General features: G+C 41.9%; 1 protein-coding gene across 1 annotated transcript in view; it reads left to right on the top strand.

Moving 5' to 3' along the window:
* DESI2 (desumoylating isopeptidase 2) overlaps positions 1 to 12,832 on the top strand; it is an 86,041-nt gene extending 73,209 nt beyond the window's left edge. Inside the window, exon 5 of the mRNA XM_049868588.1 lies at positions 5,919 to 12,832. Coding sequence (XP_049724545.1) covers positions 5,919 to 6,152 — 234 coding nt within the window. The 3' untranslated portion in view covers positions 6,153 to 12,832. The remainder of the gene's footprint in view (positions 1 to 5,918) is intronic.
* The last annotated feature ends 8,645 nt before the right edge of the window (positions 12,833 to 21,477 follow it).

Raw genomic sequence — 21,477 nt, 5'->3', positions numbered from 1 at the left:
TCCAGATATTCAAACTAAAATGTCTTTAAATGGTGCGTTGGCAAATGTTAAGTATATATATTTTTATAACAAAGTTTTTAAGAGAGAGATTATAATTCATTGAATAAAATAAGATTCCAGGAGTCAATGCTTATTAAATAAATAGAAAAACTCCGTATAGTTGAACACAAACTAATAAATGTAAAGAAATGGTAGAGTTAGAAAACAGCCATTTGGCACTCATCTTCGTGATAAATGATTCAGGCAAGAATCATCAAGTTTGGTAAAGGTAGTGGGTAAGGGCTTGATTAGGGATAGAATATATACTTATTCTCAAAGTACTTCCCCACAAATTACTTATTAATTATAAAAAGAAAAATAGTAACTACAGTGAAGAAACCTGGAAGATACCATTGTCATGGATTCAATTATGTTCCCCCCAAAATCTGTGTATCTGCTTGGTTAGGCCATGTGTGGCTATCCTCTGTTTTGTGATTTTAATTTTATGTTAAGAGGATTAGGGTGGGATTGTAACACCAGCCCTGATCCAAGGTAAAGGGAGTTTTCCCTGGGGTGTGTGGCCTGCACCACCTTTCATCTCTCAAGAGATAAAAGGAAACAGAAGCAAGCAGAGAGAGAGTTGGGGACCTCATACCACCAAGAAAGCGGCACCAGGAGCAGAGCGTGTCCTTTGGACACTGAGTCCCTGCACCTGAGAAGCTCCTCGACTGGGGAAGATTGAGGACAAGGACCTTCCTCCAGAGCCGACGGAGACAAAAAGCCATCCCCTGGAGCCAACACCCTGAAACTGGACTTGTAACCTACTAGACTGTGAGAGAATAGATTTCTCTTGTTAAAGCCATCCACTTGTATCTGTTATAGCAGTACTAGATGACTGAGACAGAATTTGGTACTGAGAGAGTGGGGTGCTGCTCTAACAGATACCTAAAATGTGGAAGCGGTTTGAAACTGGGAGTGGATGGAGTTGCGGCAGAGGACCAGACAGCAGAGAACCTGCAGCGGCGAGTGTGGCAACAGCAGAGAACCGACAGCACCAGAACTAGGAGACCAGGGTGAAACGGCCCTGCAGCCGACTCACAGAGCAAGAGAGCTGAGTGCCTGTGTGCAGGAGGTTTGTTGGCAAGGTGGGGTGCCTCTAGGAACTTACCGGTGGAGCTACAGAGCTTTGGAACACCTGCCCAAGCAGGGCAGATGCAGGCATGGGGCCCAGCAGCCGAGAGGCCGAGAAACCAGGAAACAGAAGCTGAAGAGATAAGGAACACAAGAAGTTGAGCTGCATCAGTCTCAAAAGGTATGGCCATTTGGGTTTCAAAGGGTGAAGCCATGGCCTCTGGTGTTTCTGAGGGTGATGTTGCCACTCAGATGGTTGAGGAAAATGGTGTGTGTAAAGCCAAGGAAGCAGAGTTGCCATCCCAGTGGCCCTGGAAGACGGAGCTGAAGCCCAGGACCAAGGGGCCTCCACTCAGAGTCCAGAGAGTGTGGCCAATACCTAGGAGCTGGAGGGCAGGGCTATTGTGTAAATTGTCTCAGAGAACAGAGGATTATTTTCAAAGCTTTGAGGACTAATGTAATGTGTTCTGCTGACTTGCTTGGTGCCTGTAATGCCTTCCTTCCCTTCAGTTTCTCTCATTTGTAATGGAAATGTCTAGCTTGTGCCTTTTCTGCCGTTGTACCCTTGGAAGCAGATAACTTGTATTCTAGTTTTCACAGATGAAGAGGAATTTTTGGATTTTGGACTTGGAGTTAAGACTTTTGCTATGATGTGGTGAGGTGAATATGTTTTGCCAAGGATATGATTTTGGGGGGGCCAAAGGGTAGAATGTCATGGATTGAATTATGTCCCCCCGCCCCCGGCCAAAAAAATCTGTATGTCAACTTGGTTAGGCCATGTGTGGTTGTCCTGTATTTTGTGATTGTACTTTTATGCTGAGAGGATTAGGATGGGGTTGTAACACCACCCTTACTCAGGTCACCTCCCTGATCCAAGGTAAAGGGAGCTTTCCTGGGGTGTGGCCTGCACCACCTTTTATCTCTCAAGAGATGAAAGAGAAGCAAGCAGAGAATTGAGGACCTCATACCACCAAGAAAGCAGCACCAGGAACAGAGCCTGTCCTTTGGACACCGGGTCCCTGCATTTGAGAAGCACCTTCACCAGGGGAAGATTGAGGACAAGGACCTTTCTTCGGAGCCGACAGAGAGAAAAAGCCTTCCCCTGGAGCCGGCGCCCTGAAATTGGACTTGTAACCTACTAGGCTGTGAGAGAATAAATTTCTCTTGTTAAAGCCATCCAGTCGTGGTATTTCTGTTATAGCAGCACTGTATAACCAAGACAGCCATGTTAACCAAGTGATCAAAATTAACATCACTAATAGTGGGACAAAGTGACATCATGTGCCCCCCCCAGACAATGCACTGAGAAGGACACAACATCACTTCTGTATATTTCTGCCTAAAATGCATAACTCGAATGTAATCCAAATAAACATCAGATTAACCCAAATTGAGGGACATCTAAAAAATAAATGGCCTGTTTATACTCTTCAACAGTACCAAGGCCATGAAAACAAAGACTCAAGACTGTTCTAGGTTAAAAGAGGCTAAAGAAACAAGACAGTTAAATGGAATTTGTGTTCATGAATTGAATCCTGGATTGGGGGAAAACATGCTATAAAGGACATTTTGGGACAGCTGATGAAATTTAAACATGGACTGTATATGAGATAATTTTCTTGTATCAAAGTTAAATTTCCAGATTTTGATCATCTTTCCATGGTTATAAAGTGAATGGTTTTGTTCTTAGAAAATACTACTGATGTGGGGATAAATAAGCACAACTTTCAAATGGTTCAAAAAAATTTTTTTTAATTTCATGTGTATGTGTCTATGTGTATTTTTTTTTGAGCGGAGAGAATAATAAATGAAGCAACATGTTAAAAAATTTAAAAACTGGAGAAATTAAAATAGTCGTACATTGCAGATGGGAATGTAAAATGGTGCAGCCACTATAAAAAACAATTTGGTGGTTGGCAGTTCCTCAGAAACATAGAACCACTACATGACCCAGCCGTTCCACCCCTAAGTATATACTCAGAAAAATTGAAAGCAACAACAAACAGACAAATGTAAACCAATATTCATTGCAGTATTACTCACAACAGCCAAAAGGTGGAAACAACCCAAATGTCCCTCAACAGATGAATGGATAAACAAAATGAAATGGAATATTAATCAGCCATAAAGAGAAATGAAGTCCTGATACATGCTACAACATGGATGAACCTTGAAAACACTGTGCTGAGTGAAATAAGCCAGACACAAAAGGACAAGTATGATCCCACTTACATGAAATATCTAGAATACACTAATGCATCAGGGCAAAAGAAAATCAGTGATTACCAGGGACTTGGGTGAGGGGGATTATGTGGGGAAAAAATGCTTACTTGATATTTGTTTGTTTTATGTAGTATGTTATTCTCTTTAAGGTCTTAAGTCCATTTATACTAAAATTATAGAGTTGTATTCCTATATGGCACTGGGTTTTGGGTTATTCCTATACCTAGGTAACATAATGTTAAGAAATGAATGTTAATTTTTATCTATTTGATAATCATAATGTAAATTTTCATATATGAGTTTAAAAGAGCGTTATCTTTAGGATAAAAAAATTTTGTAATTAAAAATCAAATTTTAAAAACATAGCAAATATGTCACCCTAACTTCTGAATCAGCATCTTCAGGGATAGTCCCTGGGCATGCGCTTTTGTAATAAGTTCCAAAGGTAATTCCAGTGCGTACTCCTGGTTAAAACCACTTAACCACTCCTAGTTAAGAAGTGCCACCGAGTTTCTTATCCTTCTGCTATTCCTCTTCTGGAAGACAGCTATGTGTGTCTTAAGGGCCAACTTCGATATTTCTTTCTATGTGAAACTCTTAACTTCCTGAGGCAAGATTAGCCATGCTGTATTATGCTTTCTCACCACTCTGGGCTCTATCCTTTCTTACCCCTTTAAAAGTATAGTTCTTAGACCATATTAGGGTTTTAGTGGATATTAAAGGAATGGAGGGAGGAAGGAACTTAGTTCCTCAGATATAAAAATCTTCATTGAAATAATCCCTTTTCCTGCAGGTTAAGCCCAGATCTGGAATACTGGTGTGTTTTGTTGTCTTGTGTTTTTTTTTTTTTTTTTTTGGTCTTGTTTTTATTGTGGTAAACTACATATAACATAAAACTTGCCATTTTAACTATCTTTAAGTGTACATTTCAGTGGCGTTCATTGCACTCACAGTCCCACAATGTAGTTTTCCTGAGTGCCCCACTTAAGCACCTGATCCTGGCCTCGCTTTTGTTCTATCATCCAAATCCTTGGTGTATCACAGTAAGTCTATACCCTTTAATAAAAGTAACCTTCAGGGAAAAGCACAGTCTTCAGGCATATAGCTGTCTGTGAGCATCTATGTCTGGCTCTTCTTTCTCCCAAATCTTGTTCACGTATGCATTCTTGAAATATATTTAAGGGCCTATGTACTTCTCTGTGTCCCTAGGTACTGTGCTAGGTTCTGGGTAAACAAACAAACAAACAAAAAATAGTCAAAACATGCTACCTTAGCTAAAGTGAAATCATCTCACTTTTCCAATAATGAAGACAGTTGTTGTCCAGGGACTGATCCCTCCTGACAACAGTCCAAAGTATGTGAGACATAGTCTCGCCATCTTTGCTTCCAGGGAGCATTCTGGTTGTACTTCTTCCAAGACAGATTTGATCATTCTTTTGGCAGTCCAAGGTATATTCAATATTCTTCGCCAGTACCACAATTCAAAGGCATCAGTTCTTCTTCGGTCTTCCTTATTCAATTTCAAGTATATTTGGTAACTATTAGAGGATAGGGCTAAACTTTTAAGGAGAAAATCACATTGTATAATTACAAGGGCCAGCTTACTGAAATGTTAGCTAATTTTTGGACATAAGATACTTTAAAACGTCTTTCCAGAGTCATCAACTGAGATGGCAGTTACAGATCATGTCATGGTAATGTTGGCATGGTTAGGGGCAAGAATACTAGAGGGGAGTGGAGCTTGGGCTCAGTGAAGTCTAGTTCCCCGAAAGAGGATAATAAAAAGTAATGTTAGTATTAGAAAAGACCCAGTGCTTACTAGTTGGAATAGGAGAAAAGTGCTCAGGAGCCCTAACGACAGTGTAAAGGTGGGGAGCGGGTAATAGCGCAGCAGACTATCAGCCAGAAGGCATTCCTCCCGAGCCCTGTGTCTACCCTTCGAGTCTGCAGACTGAAGATGAGCCAGGCTTCTGTCCATAGCCCATCTTTTGTGACTGAGTCCTGGAGCCAGGTCCCACGGGACAGAGGCTTCCTTTTGGACCAGTGTGGGCTCCTTAGAAAGTGGTTAGGGATGGGAGTAACAGGGTGAGGTGCAGGCCAGGGGAAATGGGCTTCGGGAGACTAGAGGAAAGTAGGAAAGACTGCATGAAGAAGGAAAATTGCAGGTAGGAAGTAACCAAAGCTTGACAGTTCTAACTGCCTGGGGCTTCTGTTACTCTGCTAAGATCTTGTATTAGCAAGAGTCCTTTTCTTCTGCATTGTTGAAAGTCCTTTTACATGCATCTCAAAGCAATTGCAAGGATCAAAGAAAGAAAGGAGCCAAGTGGAATTAGGTTGATTTTTACAGACACAAAAAGGGAGCAGTTTGGCAGAGGTTATTCAGAAAGCAAAGAAGGGGGCTTGACAGCAGGTACCCCAGGCTCCAGAGTCCAGGAGCTGTGCCTACCCTGGTCATCAAAGGCCAGAGGCAGATCTGCAGAGGTGTTTCTGTACATCCATCGCCTTCCCTCCTCCCTCCGCCTCTCTGGCAGAGGACCAAATGACCTTACCTCGCTTACATAATGCACACTCTTGCTCTTCTGTAGATTCTTTGTGGGAAAGAGATTCCTCGCTGGATCAATCGTCTCGCCTACTTCAGTTCCTGTATACCCTTTCTACAGAGTTGCCTCCCAAAGGAGTGGCTCACTCCTGCCGCCCTCCAGTCCAGCGTCAGCCAGGAGCTCCAGGATGAGCTGGAGGAAGCAGAAGATGCAGCCGCCTCAGCAGCCATGGCTAGCACTGCAGCAGGCTCCAGACCTGGACGCCACACTAAACTATAAGGTTCTCCAAAGTCACGCATTCAGAACTGCCTCGGGCAGTTGGGTATCATTAGAGGAAAGCAAAAAGAGTAAAGCATCTTTTGGATATTTTGTATGCAAAGATGGTTCTCCCCTAAATCCCAGTTTTTCAGCTCAGGATTATATTTGTAATAAAAAAAAAAAAAATCACTTGGCATAAGAGGGAGGACTTTGTATAAGCTACCCTCAGTTTTTTTTACCCACTTGTAAATTTGGATTTACTTCTTCCGTTTTATACAAGCTCTGTTAAGTTATGTTTACAGTATTTTGTATTGCTGTTTACAAATCTTGCATGGACTCCTGCCACCGTGAAAGAAGAAAAGTCTTCATGTCTTCAAAATCAGGCGGGTAATCTTTGTAGATGCCTGACAATTGCCAGAGCTCTGGCATAAACAGTAGGCACACAAAATGGTACTTTACACTGTTAAAGTCACCATCACCTGCATAAGAATTGTCTTTTGGATTTTTATCTGTTTTTGTTCTTAAAGATAATGGCACCAGGATGCAGGGAGCCGCACTGACCGAGGTGAAGGAGCACACGTCGCCCTAAGGACTTGGGGCCTTGGTCTGCACGAGGGTGGCCTGCCCACAGGTCCAGTTCCTCTTTGCCTTCCCTCCCACAAGCACATCTACTGGGGTTCCCATCCAGCAGCCTGTTTCTTCCCACAGGTCCGTCCACCCAGGCAGCATGGGACATTCTTTGTCTGGTTTTGACTCTGATTCTGGAATTAAGACTTTTTTTAAAGGATATCCTTGCTAATCACTGACGACTGTTTTTGCACATTTGGGGTGGGGGGGTTGTGAGAGGGGGCTCATTTTTATTTTAATACATACTGATTTTCTCCCTGCCCAGGATTTTGTTGACAGGGTAGGAATATGCGAAGTGGTAGCCTTCTGCGTAGCAGCGTGAGTTGACATTCAACTGCTTTTAACTATTCAGGCTGCATTTTATACTAGGTCTTGAAAACCAGAGTCTAAAGTAACACTCTCCAAAAAGCTAACTCTTTAATATTTCAAACTTTTAATGTACTATATCAGAAAGAGTATATCAGAGTTTGTTTATTATGGGAGTAGTTTCACCTCATACATAGAATGCCTAGTCCCATTGACCTCTTGTTGAAAAATCATGTTTGGATGTCTTAAAATTCGTCTTTTTATGTTCTCTCACATGTCTGTCTCTTACATTACATACACTCAGAATGAAGTTCTCACCACAGAGGAGTGCTTATTGTCAAGGAATATGTCTCCTCAAGTCTACTCCCAATTTGATCCTTAGATGTAAGAATCAAGTCATTATGTGTAAAATTAGATTCTTCTGCCTTAAGAATGAATGTCCTACGTAAAATATTGGATGCAGTGTATAAATTACCCAAGGCAGTGACTTCAGCGTTACATATATTGTCAGTTTTAAAATCATCTGCATTTATTTAAACTCCTGTATCGGATTGTTTGATCTGTGTGAAGATACGTATCTTTCAGCAAACTACATTTTTAACTTTTCCATAAGGTAATTTTCATTCATTTATCTACTTAAGCACACCCTGTTCATGGGGAAAATAAACCTTGGGTTATAATCATTGACCTGAGGAATGTGAAGCCACTTAACCTAATTTATGCTTTTGACTGTTCTGTTTCCACAGAGGAAAGCCTTTTCAAATTTCTCTGAGTTATTTAGGGGGCAGAGCATTTGTTTTAAGAGATGTGACAGAAGAAAAGAGTATACGATCTTTATGAAAAATGGACTAGGTTCAGGCCTGACAGTGAGATTTGGAATGAAACACAAAAGGCTATGGCAGTGAGTTTGTTCAGTAAGTCATATCACCAAAACCCAGGTTATTGAAAAGTATTTGGTGCAGTTTGCTTGGGATATATATATATATAACGTGGTTGATTATAGTTTTTTCTAATTCATTCAAATATACACAATTTAAATCTGGGCTACTGACAAATACAAAGGCATAGCCGTTAGTTAGACACCTCTTGGTGAAAAGCCAGGAGCATTCCATCTGTGCTTATCCAGAATCCAGCAACACAGCACACAAATGAGGTTATTGTTATAATGTATTTACTTTCATCTGCATCATTGGAGTTTAAAAATCGTGTAAAGGGTCCTAGTAGAAATAGCGGCCTAAGACCAATTATCATAGCAGCAATTAGTAGATGAAGTTCTAGACATGAGGTTCCTTGCAATCTAATTGTACCTAAGTTTGGGAAATAAGTGTTTTTACTTTAGAAAGTCTTGTTCAGATCAGGTCCTCTTCTGCAGTTCACAAGGAAGAATGGATTTAATTAACATTTAACCAGCTTTTCTTTGTCTTTGGAAGGAAAGAATCTTGTTCTCCACCTAATCAGTGTTAAGAAAAATCCTGTATCAAAAACTCGATCATTAGGATGAGTGTGGCGTGATGGAGTCAGGTGTCCTCTTTGTAGTTGTAACAAATGAAACATTTCTTATGCTGGGTTGAACAGTTATATAATGTTAAAGTGTCAGAAACTGCTGGTTTCCCTTGTTTGTTTTAAATACCCCCCTTTTTTTGTGTAAACACTAAGAAGGTGGCATCCACTTTGGATTGTAGAGGTGGTGGTACTATAGTAAAGAGAGCCTCCACTCGATGCTAAAATCCAGCCAGCTATTGCTCTGACCCATAGCAATAGTGCGAATTACCTTTCACCAGCATTTGTACCGAGCAGGGAGTTCTGGTTTTAGTTCATTGATACATCAGTGTAGGAGGAGATTCAACACTACAGACAGCTACAGGACTCTAAATCCATAGCTTCGTCCATCACAAAACGGGTAGAAACACATTCACTGCTTCAGGGTTCTAATCTGTGTATCTTCTGTGGTTCCTTTCCTGTAAGATACTCTGTAATTCTGATACATGCTGTATTTTCTTTAAATCATGTTTAAAAGACTTGTTTTGTTGAGCAAGACAACCATACTGCCATTGTGTGTCCTTGTCTTCAGTATGGTTTTACAGTGCAGCTGAGTTATTAGACTTCCATTGTCTACCCAATCAATACACATACATCTTCACTGTTTGAAAGGTGTTACAACTCTTAAAGAATCTTCGTGAACCTGAAGATAATTTCTTGTGAAGTTGAATGCAAGTGTGCTGTCATTCATAGTGTTTATATAAGAGACCAGGAACCTTCATTTTTGCTACCTTGATATAGCATTGGGCTATCATGTTACAGCATTGAAATACATCAGTTTATTAAAAATAATACTTTTATAAGAAATGTTTTACAGTATTTTCTGATCTCCAGGAGACTGCAACTATTGTGTATTTGTGTTGGGGGATGGGGGCTTATTTTTTTAAACCCAAGAATCTCATCTGCTCCACAGGGACGTGGCCAGCCCCTCTCCTTCACGCATTCATCTTGTATTCAACAAGATGGGCCAACACCTTATGCCTTAGATCTGCCAAAGACAGCATAGCCATACCCCTTCACAGGTTGCAGGGACCAGCATTGGGCACTGGGGAGTGGAGGCAAGGCTGAGAGGAGGAAATGCTCTCTTCCACTGGGAGTGCAGTACGGGGGAGAGCCCTGAAGGGGAATGGGTGCTCTCCCAATTTGAAGCAGCAAAGGAGGAGCGTGGGTGCCTGGGCTCTTTGTTTCCCATGAGCCTGTTCTGCTTCAGCTTAACACCTCCAACCTGACCTTCCCCTTTCTCTTCCACTGGCCTCTTTGTACTTAACCAAGTAACATTTCTCTTCACTAATTGGATAAATTCTCTTAAGTATTAAATGAGTGAATGAAGTCCCTTGTGGCCTGTCAGTGGCTGTCCACTCTGCTTTGTTTCTTACCTTGAGGAACAGGAATCGTGATAGACTATAATAAGGTGGTTAAAAAACCACACCTGGTCGAGCGTCTTCAGAGTCTTGCCTGCAGAAAGGATGCCAAGGATACTAAAGGACACTTTTTTAATGTTATTGTTTTGTTTTGTTTCATGTTGTTTATCTTACTGCTGTATTATTATCTGCTCCTGAAGTTCTTAGCATCCACATATTGGCCTTGTTCTAACTTTGCAGAAGTTTGTGCTAGTAAAGATTAATACCTTCATGCTGTACTTTCCAGAAGTAAATTAACGGCAGACAACTACTTATTCCTGTGGATTCTAACCCAGAAACCTGTCCCTGTAGTCTCTCCTTCAAAAAGAAAATCCAGGGGATCATACCTTGACCCTGCACTGGGTTGTGTGAGTACATTTTTCCAGTCAAGGCCAAAGGGAAAGCCAAAGACATTTAAGAAGAGCCTCCTCTCCACTTGATCAGGGAGGCATTGGCACCCACCTGTGCTTCGCAGCCCTGCCCTGGATCTGGAAGGTCTTCCCGTGGTCCCAGTGGAGAATGTCCTGCTCTCATGCTGCTGAGGGAATGGAGCCAAGCCATCTTTGAACTTCTGCCTGACACCAGATCCCTCACTCAAGATCAGCTGCCTGGAACTGCCAAGCGCTGCAGCCATTCAGAGGGCCTCCTAGGAAGCCACTGCCTGCCAGACTGTCTCTTTCACACCCCAGACTCCCAGGTGATCTGTGGAATTTAGCTTCCGAAGCCCTAGCCATACAGAGGGAGCCACATGCCTCAGCAGCCTGTCCTCATAGCCTTGTAAGCAAGGGACTCATGACTATAGCTACCAAAGTTGCTCAGCCAGATTCCTCTCAGATACAAATAATGTTTATTCCTCTTATTTCAGGAAGTGGCAACAATTCCTAAAGTTCAAATGGAAAGAGTTGGTAATAATGATATTCACCTAAGTGTCCACTTTACATAGGAAAACAAGAAATATTCTATTGGAAATTCTTAACCAAATCAATCATTCTCTGAACTACTTTTATGATGTTAGAGTGTTACCATTCCCACTGGAGTCAGGCACAGTTCTCATCTCTTTGACTCCTTTAGTTAATTATGAAAAAATACTTTTAAGGCCAGATTCTGGAATTTCATTATATGGCATTATAATGTGAAGCTCCATTTGATTAGCAGATGGAGAAAGGGCTGAACAGGATTTTATTTAATAAAAGTGTAATGTCTTTCTACATTAATAAAGTGGAGCATTCACATTCCCTACAATCTCGCAGTTTCACTCCTAGAGAAAGCCTTATTTCTGCTGTGCACCACGTTCATAGCAGCATTGCTCGTGATAGCGGTAAAACTGGAAACAGCCCCACTGTCCATTCAGAGTGAATGTATGAATAAAATTGTGTATTTCCACAAAAGAATACAGCAGGGAAAATGAATGAACTACAAGTACATATGTGAACATCTATGAATATCAAATATATTGAATAAAAATCACAGAATACATACAATGCAATTCCACTTACATATAGTTCAAAAATAGGCAAAATCAAATATATTGTCTAGGGATGCATGTGCAGGTGATAAAACCTTTAAAACAAAGGAACGATTAATACAAAATTCAAAATAGTAGTTACTGCCTACTTCTTAGGTGCCATCAAGTAGGTTCCACCTTACAGTGACCCTGTGTACAACAGAATGAAACACTGCTCGGTCCTGTGCCATCCTTAGAATTGTTATGCTTGAGCCTATTGTTGCAGCCACTGTGTCAATCCATCTTTTTGAAGGTCTTCCTATTTTTTGCTGACCCTCTACCAAGCATGATGTCCTTCTCCAGGGACTGATCCCTCCTGATAACATGTCCAAAGTATCTGAAATGTAGTCTCATCATCCTTCTAAAGAGCATTCTGGTCGTACTTCTTCAAGACAAATTTGTTCTTTTAGCAGTCCATGTGTGATGATTAAGATTTTGTGTCAACTTAGCCGGGCCATGAATCTTAGTGTTTTTGGCAGCTCTATAATGTTGTGACCACTTTCCTATTGAAATTTGATAATGTGATCACCCCCGTGATGGAATCGGCTGAGTGGTACTAGTGGGGGCAGAGCCTGTGGCACCTCACTGCCCCTTCACCCTTCATCTCTCCGCCTTCTGCCACCTACTTCCTTCCTGCTCGCTTTGCCAAGGCTTTTGGCTTGTTCTGGATCCTGCAGCTGCCTCTTGTCATCTGACTTTCAGTTCTTTGGACTTGAGCTAGCAGCTTACCTGCCAATCTTGGGATTTGTCGATCTTCATAATCTGTGAGCAAGAGTCCTGCTCTCTGACCTGCTGATCTTGGGTTCGCCAGCCCCTGCAGCTACGTCAATCAGGAGAAGCTTTGCAGACTTCCCTGTGCATCTTGGGATTTGTCGACCCTCACAGCCTGTGAGCGGGAGCCCTGCTGTCTAACCTGCCAATCTTGGGCTTGCCAGCCTCTGTGCCTGCATGAATCGGGAAAGGCTTCTATCCTGATCCATGGACTTGGGATGTTCCAGCCTCTACAATCACATGAGCTGTTTCCTTGATATAAATCTATCTATATATATTTATACGCTTTATTGGTTTTGCTTCTGTAGAGAACCCAGCCTAAGACACCATGACATATTCAATATTCTTTGCCAACACCACAATTCAAAGGCATCAATTCTTCCATATTTCTTATTTATCGTCCAGCTTTTGCATACATATGAGGCAATTGAGAACACCATGGCTTGAGTCAGGTGCATCTTAGTCTTCAAGGTGACAACTTTGCTTTTCAACACTTTAAAGAGGTCATTTGCAGCCAATTTGCCCAATGCAATGCATCTTTTGATTTCTTGACTCCTGCTTTCATGAGTGTTGATTGTGGATCCCAGTAAAATGAAATCCTTGACAACTTTAGTCTTTCCTCCATTTATCATGATGAAAGAGATGGACTTAAAAATGAACTGTGCAAAAATGAAAACAGAACTTAATGATTTGGAAAATTCTGTTCTACAAACTAATGACACATGTCCCAGAATGTTCACCATGGACGTAGCTACACAATCTTTTGTTAAAGAGATTAAACCTGACTGATAGCTCTAACCAACTACCACAGGAGAAAACCCTTCGGATTGGAGCAAAGGGGACAGAAAAGGAATGGGAGAGAGCTGTCTGCCTCTTGAAATTCTACAGATAGGAAATAGGCCAAGGGAGCTACATCTGTTGTCCTCCCAGAAAAGGACCATCTCTGGAGCAGCTCCGAAATCAGCACAACTGGTAGAAGGATCACAGGAAGCAAGGCCTTCTCGGTTTCAAAGGGTGGGGCCACAGTCTCCTGGATCACAGCAGGTGGGGCCACAGCCTCCTAGGTTTCAAAGAGTCAGATCCTCACCAGCTCAGTTCCAGAGTGTGGGGTTGCCATTAAGGTGTGTGTGGTGGGGGGGGGGTGGACATCGCTCAAAGCTGAGGTGGTGGGACTGCCATGCCCAAGAGGCAGAAGAATGGGGCCTGCTGGGGCTGAGGGGATGAGTTCACCACTCAGATGGGCTAAGAGAGTGGGACCACTCAAAGCCAAGGAAACAAGAGTTTCCACCTCAGTGGGCCTGGAAGGTGGAGATGAAGCCCAGGTTCTAGGGCCCTCCACTCAGAATCCAGACAGCATGGCCGAAACCCATAGTCTAGACGGCAGGGCAATTGCCTAGATAGTGTAAGAGAGTAGAGGATTATTTTCAAGCCTTGAGAGCTAAAGTAAATTGTTCTGCTGGATTTTGGACTTCTTTGGTGCTCATTATCCCCTTTTCCTCCATTTTCTCCCAGTTGTAATGGAAATGTCTACCTTGTGCCTGTCTCATCATTGTATTCTGGAAACAGAGAACTTGTAGTCTAGATTTCACAGCTTCACAGATGAAAAGGAATTTTGCTCCAGGATGGAATACGCCAACACTACAGTTAGTGAGCATTCCCTTTATAATTAGAATAAGACAATTTGAATAAAGTAGTTAATACTAGTTAGACTGTGTTTTACATACTTTGGACATGTTGTCAGGAGGGATCAGTCCCTGGAGAAGAACATCATGCTTGGTAGAGGAGAGGGTCAGCAAAATAGAGGCAGACCCTCAACAAGATGGATTGACACAGTGGCTGCAACAATAGGCTGAAACATAGCAACGATTGTGAGGATGGTGCAGACCTGGCAGTGTTTTTTTCTGTTGTACATAAGGCCTCTATGAATCAGAACTGATGGCACCTAACAAAAACATTTATTCCCTAACAGATTATCCCAATAGCTGCCAGCCTTTTTTTTTTATTCTTGTAGTGCCTGCTTTTCTGTTTTATTTTTTTTAATTGTAGTAAATACATATGTAATATATCATTTGCCATTTCAACATTCTTCACATGTACAGTTCAGTGGCATTGTGTTCATCACATGCAACCATCACCATTATTCATTTATAAACTTTTCCATCACCTTTGTGTTTTATAATATTTTTAAGGTGAGCTTGTGTTCCCTGGAACTTTAACTGTAGACATTCTTTCAGGCCCAAGTTGATGTTGTTTTGTTCCCTAGAGGACTTGCATGAGCTTCTGCCAGTTGCGAGTGGGAGCAACCCATTCAGGATCACTTCAATGAAATTAAATTCTCCACCTGATCTTTTGTATCGCACTGCTTACTGCATAGACACAAAATGTACTTGGAAATATAAAGGCCGAGAGAGCAGAGGTGGGAATCGGAAGGAAGGAAAAAAAATGTTAAGGGATGGCATTTTAAAAAACTTTTTTATAAATTAGAAAAAGAAAACATTTGGATCTTTAAATATAGTTGATCAAGTATCTAAGAGATGAAGGGTTCTTACCTCATGATGTAGCCTCTACTTTCCCAGTTATTTCTAAGCATGCAGTAACAAATTTTTACATAAGATGATCTACCAAAGCAAGTTATTTTATTCCAATACAGTGTTGAGTAAGAGGCAACATCATACTCAGCTGCAAAAGTAAGTAGTTTCTCCTTCTGAAGACAAAGTTCGTTTCACAGAAGGAAGGAGGGCATCTGCTTTTCCTTTGTGGTTTCCAGTTACTGTTGTTTAATATACACGTTGCCATTTCTGGCCTCAGTTTTCCATCTATAACACAGGAATAATAATGGCATCTCACTGAGAGGACTGTGGGGATGATCCTATGACAGAAATCACAAAAGTGCTAGAACTGAGCCTGACATGCAGTAAATGTTCACTAAATGCCAGCCAGTATTGTTATTGAATCTGAAGTGCTGTTCTTGTTGTTAGGTGCCATCAAGTCAGTTCCAACTCATAGTGACCTTACGCACAATAGAATGAAACACTGCCTGGTCCTGTGCCATCCTCACAATTGTTGCTATGCTTGTGCCCATTGTTGCATGCACCGTGTCAGTCCATCTCGTTGAGGGTCTTCTTTTTCACTGACCCTCTATTTTACCATGCATGATGCCCTTCCTTAGGGACTGCTTCCTCCTGATAGTATGTCCAAAGTATGTGAGACTAGTCTCACCATCCTTGCTTCTAAGGAGCACTCTGGTTGTACTTCTTCCAAGACAGATTTTTTCCTTCTTTTGGCACTCCATGGTATATTCAGTATTCTTCGCCAACACCACAATTCAAAGGCATCAATTCTTCTTCAGTCTTCCTTATTCATTGTCCATCTTTCACATGCATATGAGGCTATTGAAAACACCATGGCTTGGATCAGGTGCACCTTAGTCCTCAAGGTGACATCTTCCTTTTTTCAACACTTTAAAGAAGTCTTACAGCAGATTTGCCCAATGCAATGTGTCTTTTGATTTCTTCACTGCTGCTTCCATGGATGTTGATTGTGGACCCAAGTAAAATGAAATCCTTGACAACTTCAATCTTTTCTCCGTTTATCATGATGTTGCTTATTGGCCCAGTTATGGGGATTTTTGTTTTCTTTATATTGAGGTGTAATCTATACTGAAGGCTGTTGTCTTTTTCATCAGTGTTTAAGTGCTTCTAGTCTCCTTCACTTTCAGCAAGCAAGGTTGTGTCATCTGCATATCACAGGTTGTTAATGAGTCTTCCTCCAATCCTGATGCCACTTTTTCTTCATATAGTCCAGCTTCTCGGATTATTTGCTTAGCATACAGATTGAGTAGGTATGGTGAAAGGACACAATCCTGATGCACACCTTTCCTGACTTTAAACCGTGCAGTATCCCCTTGTGCTATTCGACCAACTGCCTCTTGATCCAAGTACAGATTCCTCATGAGCACAATTAAGTGTTCTGGAATTCCCATTCTCTGCAATGTTATCCATAATTTGTTATGATCCACACAGTTGAATGCCTTAGGATAGTAAGTAAAACACAGGTAAACATCTTTTTGGTATTCTCTGCTTTCAGCCAGGATTCATCTGACATCAGCAATGATATCCCTGGTTCCATGTCCTCTTATAAATCTGGCTTGAATTTCTGACAGTTTCCTGTCGATACACTGCTGCAGCTGCTTTTGAATGATCTTCAGCAAAATTTTGCTTGCATGTGATATTAATGATACCATTTGATAATTTCCTCATTCCTTTGGATCGCCTTTCTTGGGAATAGGCATAAATATGGATCTTCTCCAGTCAGTTGACCAGGTAGCTGTCTTCCACGTTTCTTGGCATAGATGAGTGAGCACTTTCACTGCTGCATCCATTTGTTGAAACATCTCGATTGGTATTCCTTCAATTCCTGGAGCCATGTTTTTCACCAATGCCTTCAGTGCAGCTTGGACTTCTTCCCTCAGTACCACTGGTTTCTGATCATATGTTACGTCCTGAAATGGTTGAACATTAGACCAATTCTTTTTGGTATAGTGACTCTGTGTGTAACTTCCATCTTCTTTTGATGCTTCTTGCGTCGTTTAATATTTTCCCCATAGAATCCTTCAGTATTGCAACTTGAGGCTTGAATTTTTTCTTCAGTTCTTTCAGCTTGAGAAATGCCGAACATTTTCTTCCCTTTTGGTTTTCTATCTCCAGCTCTTTGCACATGTCATCATAATATTTTACTTTGTCTTCTTGAGCTGCCCTTTTCAGCTCTTTTACTTCAGCACTTTTTCCTTTTGCTTTAGCTACTCAATGTTCGTGAGCAAAAGGAAAAAATCTATTCTTGAGATGGTCTCTAAATTCAGGTGGGATATACTCAAGGTCGTACTTTGGCTCTCATCTACTCGTTCTAATTTTCTTCAGTTTCAAATTGAACTTCCATATGAGTAATTGATGATCTAATCTACAGTCGGCCCCTGGCCTTGTTGTGACAATATTGAGCTTTTCCATTGCCTCTTTCCACAGATGTAGTCGATTTGATTCCTGTGTATTCAATCTGGCGAGGTCCATGTGTATAGTCACCATTTATGTTAGTTAAAAAATGTATTTGCAGTGAGGAAGTCATTGGTCTTGCAAAATTCAGTCATGTGATCTCTCGCATTGCTTCTGTCACCAAGGCCATATTTTCCAACTACTGACCCTTCTTCTTTATTTCCAACTTTCGCATTCCAATCACCAGTAATTATCAGTGTATCCTGATTGCATGTTCAATCAACTTCAGACTGCCGAAGTTGGTAAAAATCAATTTCTTCATCTGTGGCCTTAGTGGTTGGTGCACGTACTCATTTTAACTGGTCTTCCTCGTAGGCGTATGGATATTATCCTACCACTGACAGTGTTGTACTTCAGGATAGATCTTGAAATGTTTTTTGACAACAAATGTAATGCCATTCTTCTTCAAGTTGTTCCCAGCATAGTAGACCCTATGATTGTCCGATTCAGAATGACCAATACCAGTCCATTTCAGCTCACTAATGCCTAGGATATCGATCTTTATGCATTCTATTTCATTTTCGATGATTTCCAATTTTCCTAGATTCATACTTCATGCATTCCACATTGAGTCTGTCAGCTTGTTGTACAGTGGGGGCTATGTGTTGCTGAGATGTTGGAAGCTTTGCCACCGGTATTCAAATACCAGCAGGGTTACCCATGGTGGACAGGTTTCAGCTGAGTTTCCAGACCAAGACTAAGAAGAAGGGCCCAGTGGTCTACTTCTGAAAAGAATTAGCCAGTGAAAACCTTATGGATAGCAATGAAACACTGTCTGATATAGTGCCAGAAGATGAGCCCCTCAGGTTGGAAGGCACTCAAAATACAACTGGGGAGGAGCTGCCTCCTCTAAGTAGAGTCTGCCCTAATGACATGGATGGAGTCAAGCTTTTAGGACCTTTATTTGTTGATGTGGCAAGACTCAAAATGAAACAGCTGCAAACAACCATTAATAATCAGAACATGGAATCTGGAATAGAGCCTCTAAAACTGGGATCTCTGAGTGCTTCAAAGTAATAATGATGGTCTCATGTCATTAATTTTGAATAAGATTATTGCATTACAAACATTTTTTTCTTTGTGTTTGGTACAAGTTATATCAAGTGAATGTGATAATACTGCTTATATTGCACTAGTCAAAATTCCTTGACCATAAATGTCCTTGATTAACAAAGGAGTACCTGGGTGATGCGAACAGTTAAGCACTTGCCTGCTAACGGAAAGGCTGGAGGTTCAAGTCCACCCAGAGGCACCTCAGAAGAAAATCCTGGTGATCTACTTCCAAAAAATCAGCTGTTGAAAACCCTATGGAGCACAATTCCACTCTGATACACATGGGGTCACCATGAGTTGGAATCAACTCATTGGTAATTGGTTTGTATTTCTGATTAACAAAACGGGGAAAATAAACTTTAATAAAATTTAAAAAATATGAAAGAACAAATGAATAAATGTAGCTGAAGATTAAATATTTCAAAGGAGGGTCCACAGAAGAAAGACTTTTTTTTTTTACGTAATCCTTGGTGATACCTCTGTTGAGAATCAGGGGACTCAGGTTGGTGGATACACACCTCTCCTCTTACTAGGCAAGTAACATGAATAGAATGTCTGCCACAGCCTCACAACTCAGAGATTCTATCCCCCATTCCACACATGAGCTCACAGAGCAGTGTATATCTGGCCACGTCCGGAGCCCAGGTTTTTTCTGCCAGTACTCACTGGCTCCAAAGATGACTTCTCCAGTTGTACTGTACTTTGGGTGATTTTTGGTGCTTTTTTCTCATACATGGATATAAAGGGGCCCAGGCCTAAGCCTAGTAGTAATTCTGACATGTCCAGGCCAGTCCGTGGGGAAGGCCAGCCAGAGTCTGCTGATATCAAGGACTTACCCTAAGGAAACTGAGAACCAGAAAGGCCAGTTTAGCTCAGGAAATGAACTTCCATATCAGAAGCTGAGAGGATTTGTCCTCATCCTAGCCCTCCATGAATTCCTGTTTGAGGCCTACAGAAAGGGACCTACAGGAAAATTTGAAAGAACTGTTTCAATCAAAGTTCTGTAAGAGCCAAACAGCCACCAGTGGGTCTATTCAGTTCCCTTTCCTTGAAACCCAGAGCATTTTACTCAGAGCTGCCCTCCCCTAGGTGAGTAGGGGCCACTTTGGGTGATTCAGACACCTCTCCCTCCCCAGGTTTACATCCCAGCTCAGTGGACATTTCCCCTCAAGTCCCCAGCTTCCTTCAGAGGCAGACGTGTGTGGGGCCAGTGTCCACATCTGTAGCAATTCCCAGTGACCTTGCACCGGCTTCTGGGCCCTGGGACCATGTGAAAAGTCCGGGCTCAGCCTACCAAGGGGCCAGGTTTGAACCTCCCTTCACTCCCAATCTGCTTGTTTAATCACCAACATAGCAGCTCAGGTAAGCAGCTGTGAAGAAATGAGGCCTTTTGCCCAGGATACAGCCAGAGCCACCTGAGGTTCAACAGTCCTTTTATAGTGAGTGCTGGCTGTATGGTTGAGAATGTACCTTTTTTTTTATTGAAGATGAGAAAAACAAATGGGAAAATTAAATTTATGTGTTAAAAACAGATAATGAATGAGCTAATAGCTGGAGAGATACAGACAAAACTCATGAGTTAAGTATAGCTAATAAGTTAGTCGGAAACCCTGGTGGCATAGTGGTTAAGCAGTATGGCTGCTAACCTAAAGGTCGGCAGTTCAAATCCGCCAGGCGCTCCTTGGAAACTCCGTGGGGCTGTTCTACTCTGTCCTAAAGGGTTACTATGAGTCAGAATCGACTCAATGGCAACGGGCTTGGGTTTTGGTTTAATAAGTTAGTCGTCTATGAGATGTATTAGATATAAAGTAAGTAGAGCTTGTGTGGGCTAAATATAGATAGGATAGGTTGAAAAGACCAAGTAGGTACCAAATATTCATGAGGAACATGGACAGCAAGAATTCTACCACTGAACCTCCACCACCCCTGTACCCTTGCTTCACACTTTGTGCCTTAAACTGATTTAATAAACCATGTGATTCATGCATCTTAATTTGGTCTGTGAGTCCTTCTGTGGCCTCTGGGAGGGCTTGCTTGGCCTCTGGGATAGCTTGCTTGGTTGGGTTCATGGAGGCCACCCCTGCATCAAGGTCACTGTTCCCCACCTCTTGCTGCTTCACAAAAGGGCACTCTGGCAGCAAGAGGCAGCAGTCACCCATGACAACTGATGCAAAGGTTTTGTGAGGCCTGAAGTATACACAATATAAAAGTCAGTATGTCTCTAAGATGAGAAAAGAAATTATAACAAATTACTGGGGTCTGAGAGATTCAGGCTCTATTTAGTTTTGTTTTCTAAGACCTCTTTAGGCAGATTGGAAACCTTGGTGGCGTAGTGGTTAAGTGCTATGGCTGCTAACCAAGAGGCTGGCAGTTCAAATCCACCAGGCGCTCCTTGGAAACTCTATGGGGCAGTTCTACTCTGTCCTATAGAGTCGCTATGAGTCAGAATTGACTTGACCCCAGTGGGTTTTGGGTTTAGGGAGATTATCAAAAAGGCTCACGTGGAAAAACTTCCTGATTGCAACCTGGCTTCCCTTCCCCACCTGGAATATGAGAGACCTGGACAAGTGAGGGGCCCGGAACCTAAGCTTCATTAGCTTCACAGAGAATCCAACTTACCAGTGCTGTGGCAGAAGACAGGAAATTTTGATTCCAGCCCCAGCCCTCACCACTGAGGCAAGTCCACTTCTCTCTGAGTCCCTGTGGGGCCTCCATTCCTGGCTCCAGCATTCTGGTCTATGCCTTGTTTTTCCTGCTTTTCTCATCTTTCTAGACTGCTGCCCAGGAGCCAGTCATCATTTCCCTACCACTGAAACCAACTAAACGGGTATCATGATCATGATACCTGAGATTGACTCTCTAGGTCAAGGGGACGGAAATCCCTGCCTAAACGTCATCACCCTGAACTCCCCAGCCACTTCAGCTGCAGCAACATCAAGTGGTTAGCTTGCCCTAACCGCACTCTTGGTATTGCAGGTCAGAGAAAGAAGGTAGGTGTGGATTAGTGGTCTGAGAATAGCCTGAAAGACAAACTAACCGTGTTAATAAATACCTTCACTATGTAGAGCTCTTTCAATACACGTAGAGCACTTTCATTCTAA

Source organism: Elephas maximus, chromosome 24, assembly GCF_024166365.1.
Source record: "Elephas maximus indicus isolate mEleMax1 chromosome 24, mEleMax1 primary haplotype, whole genome shotgun sequence".
Taxonomy (NCBI): domain Eukaryota; kingdom Metazoa; phylum Chordata; class Mammalia; order Proboscidea; family Elephantidae; genus Elephas; species Elephas maximus.
The sequence above is the reverse complement of the archived record's forward strand: the minus strand, read 5'-3'. Positions and strand labels throughout refer to the sequence as shown.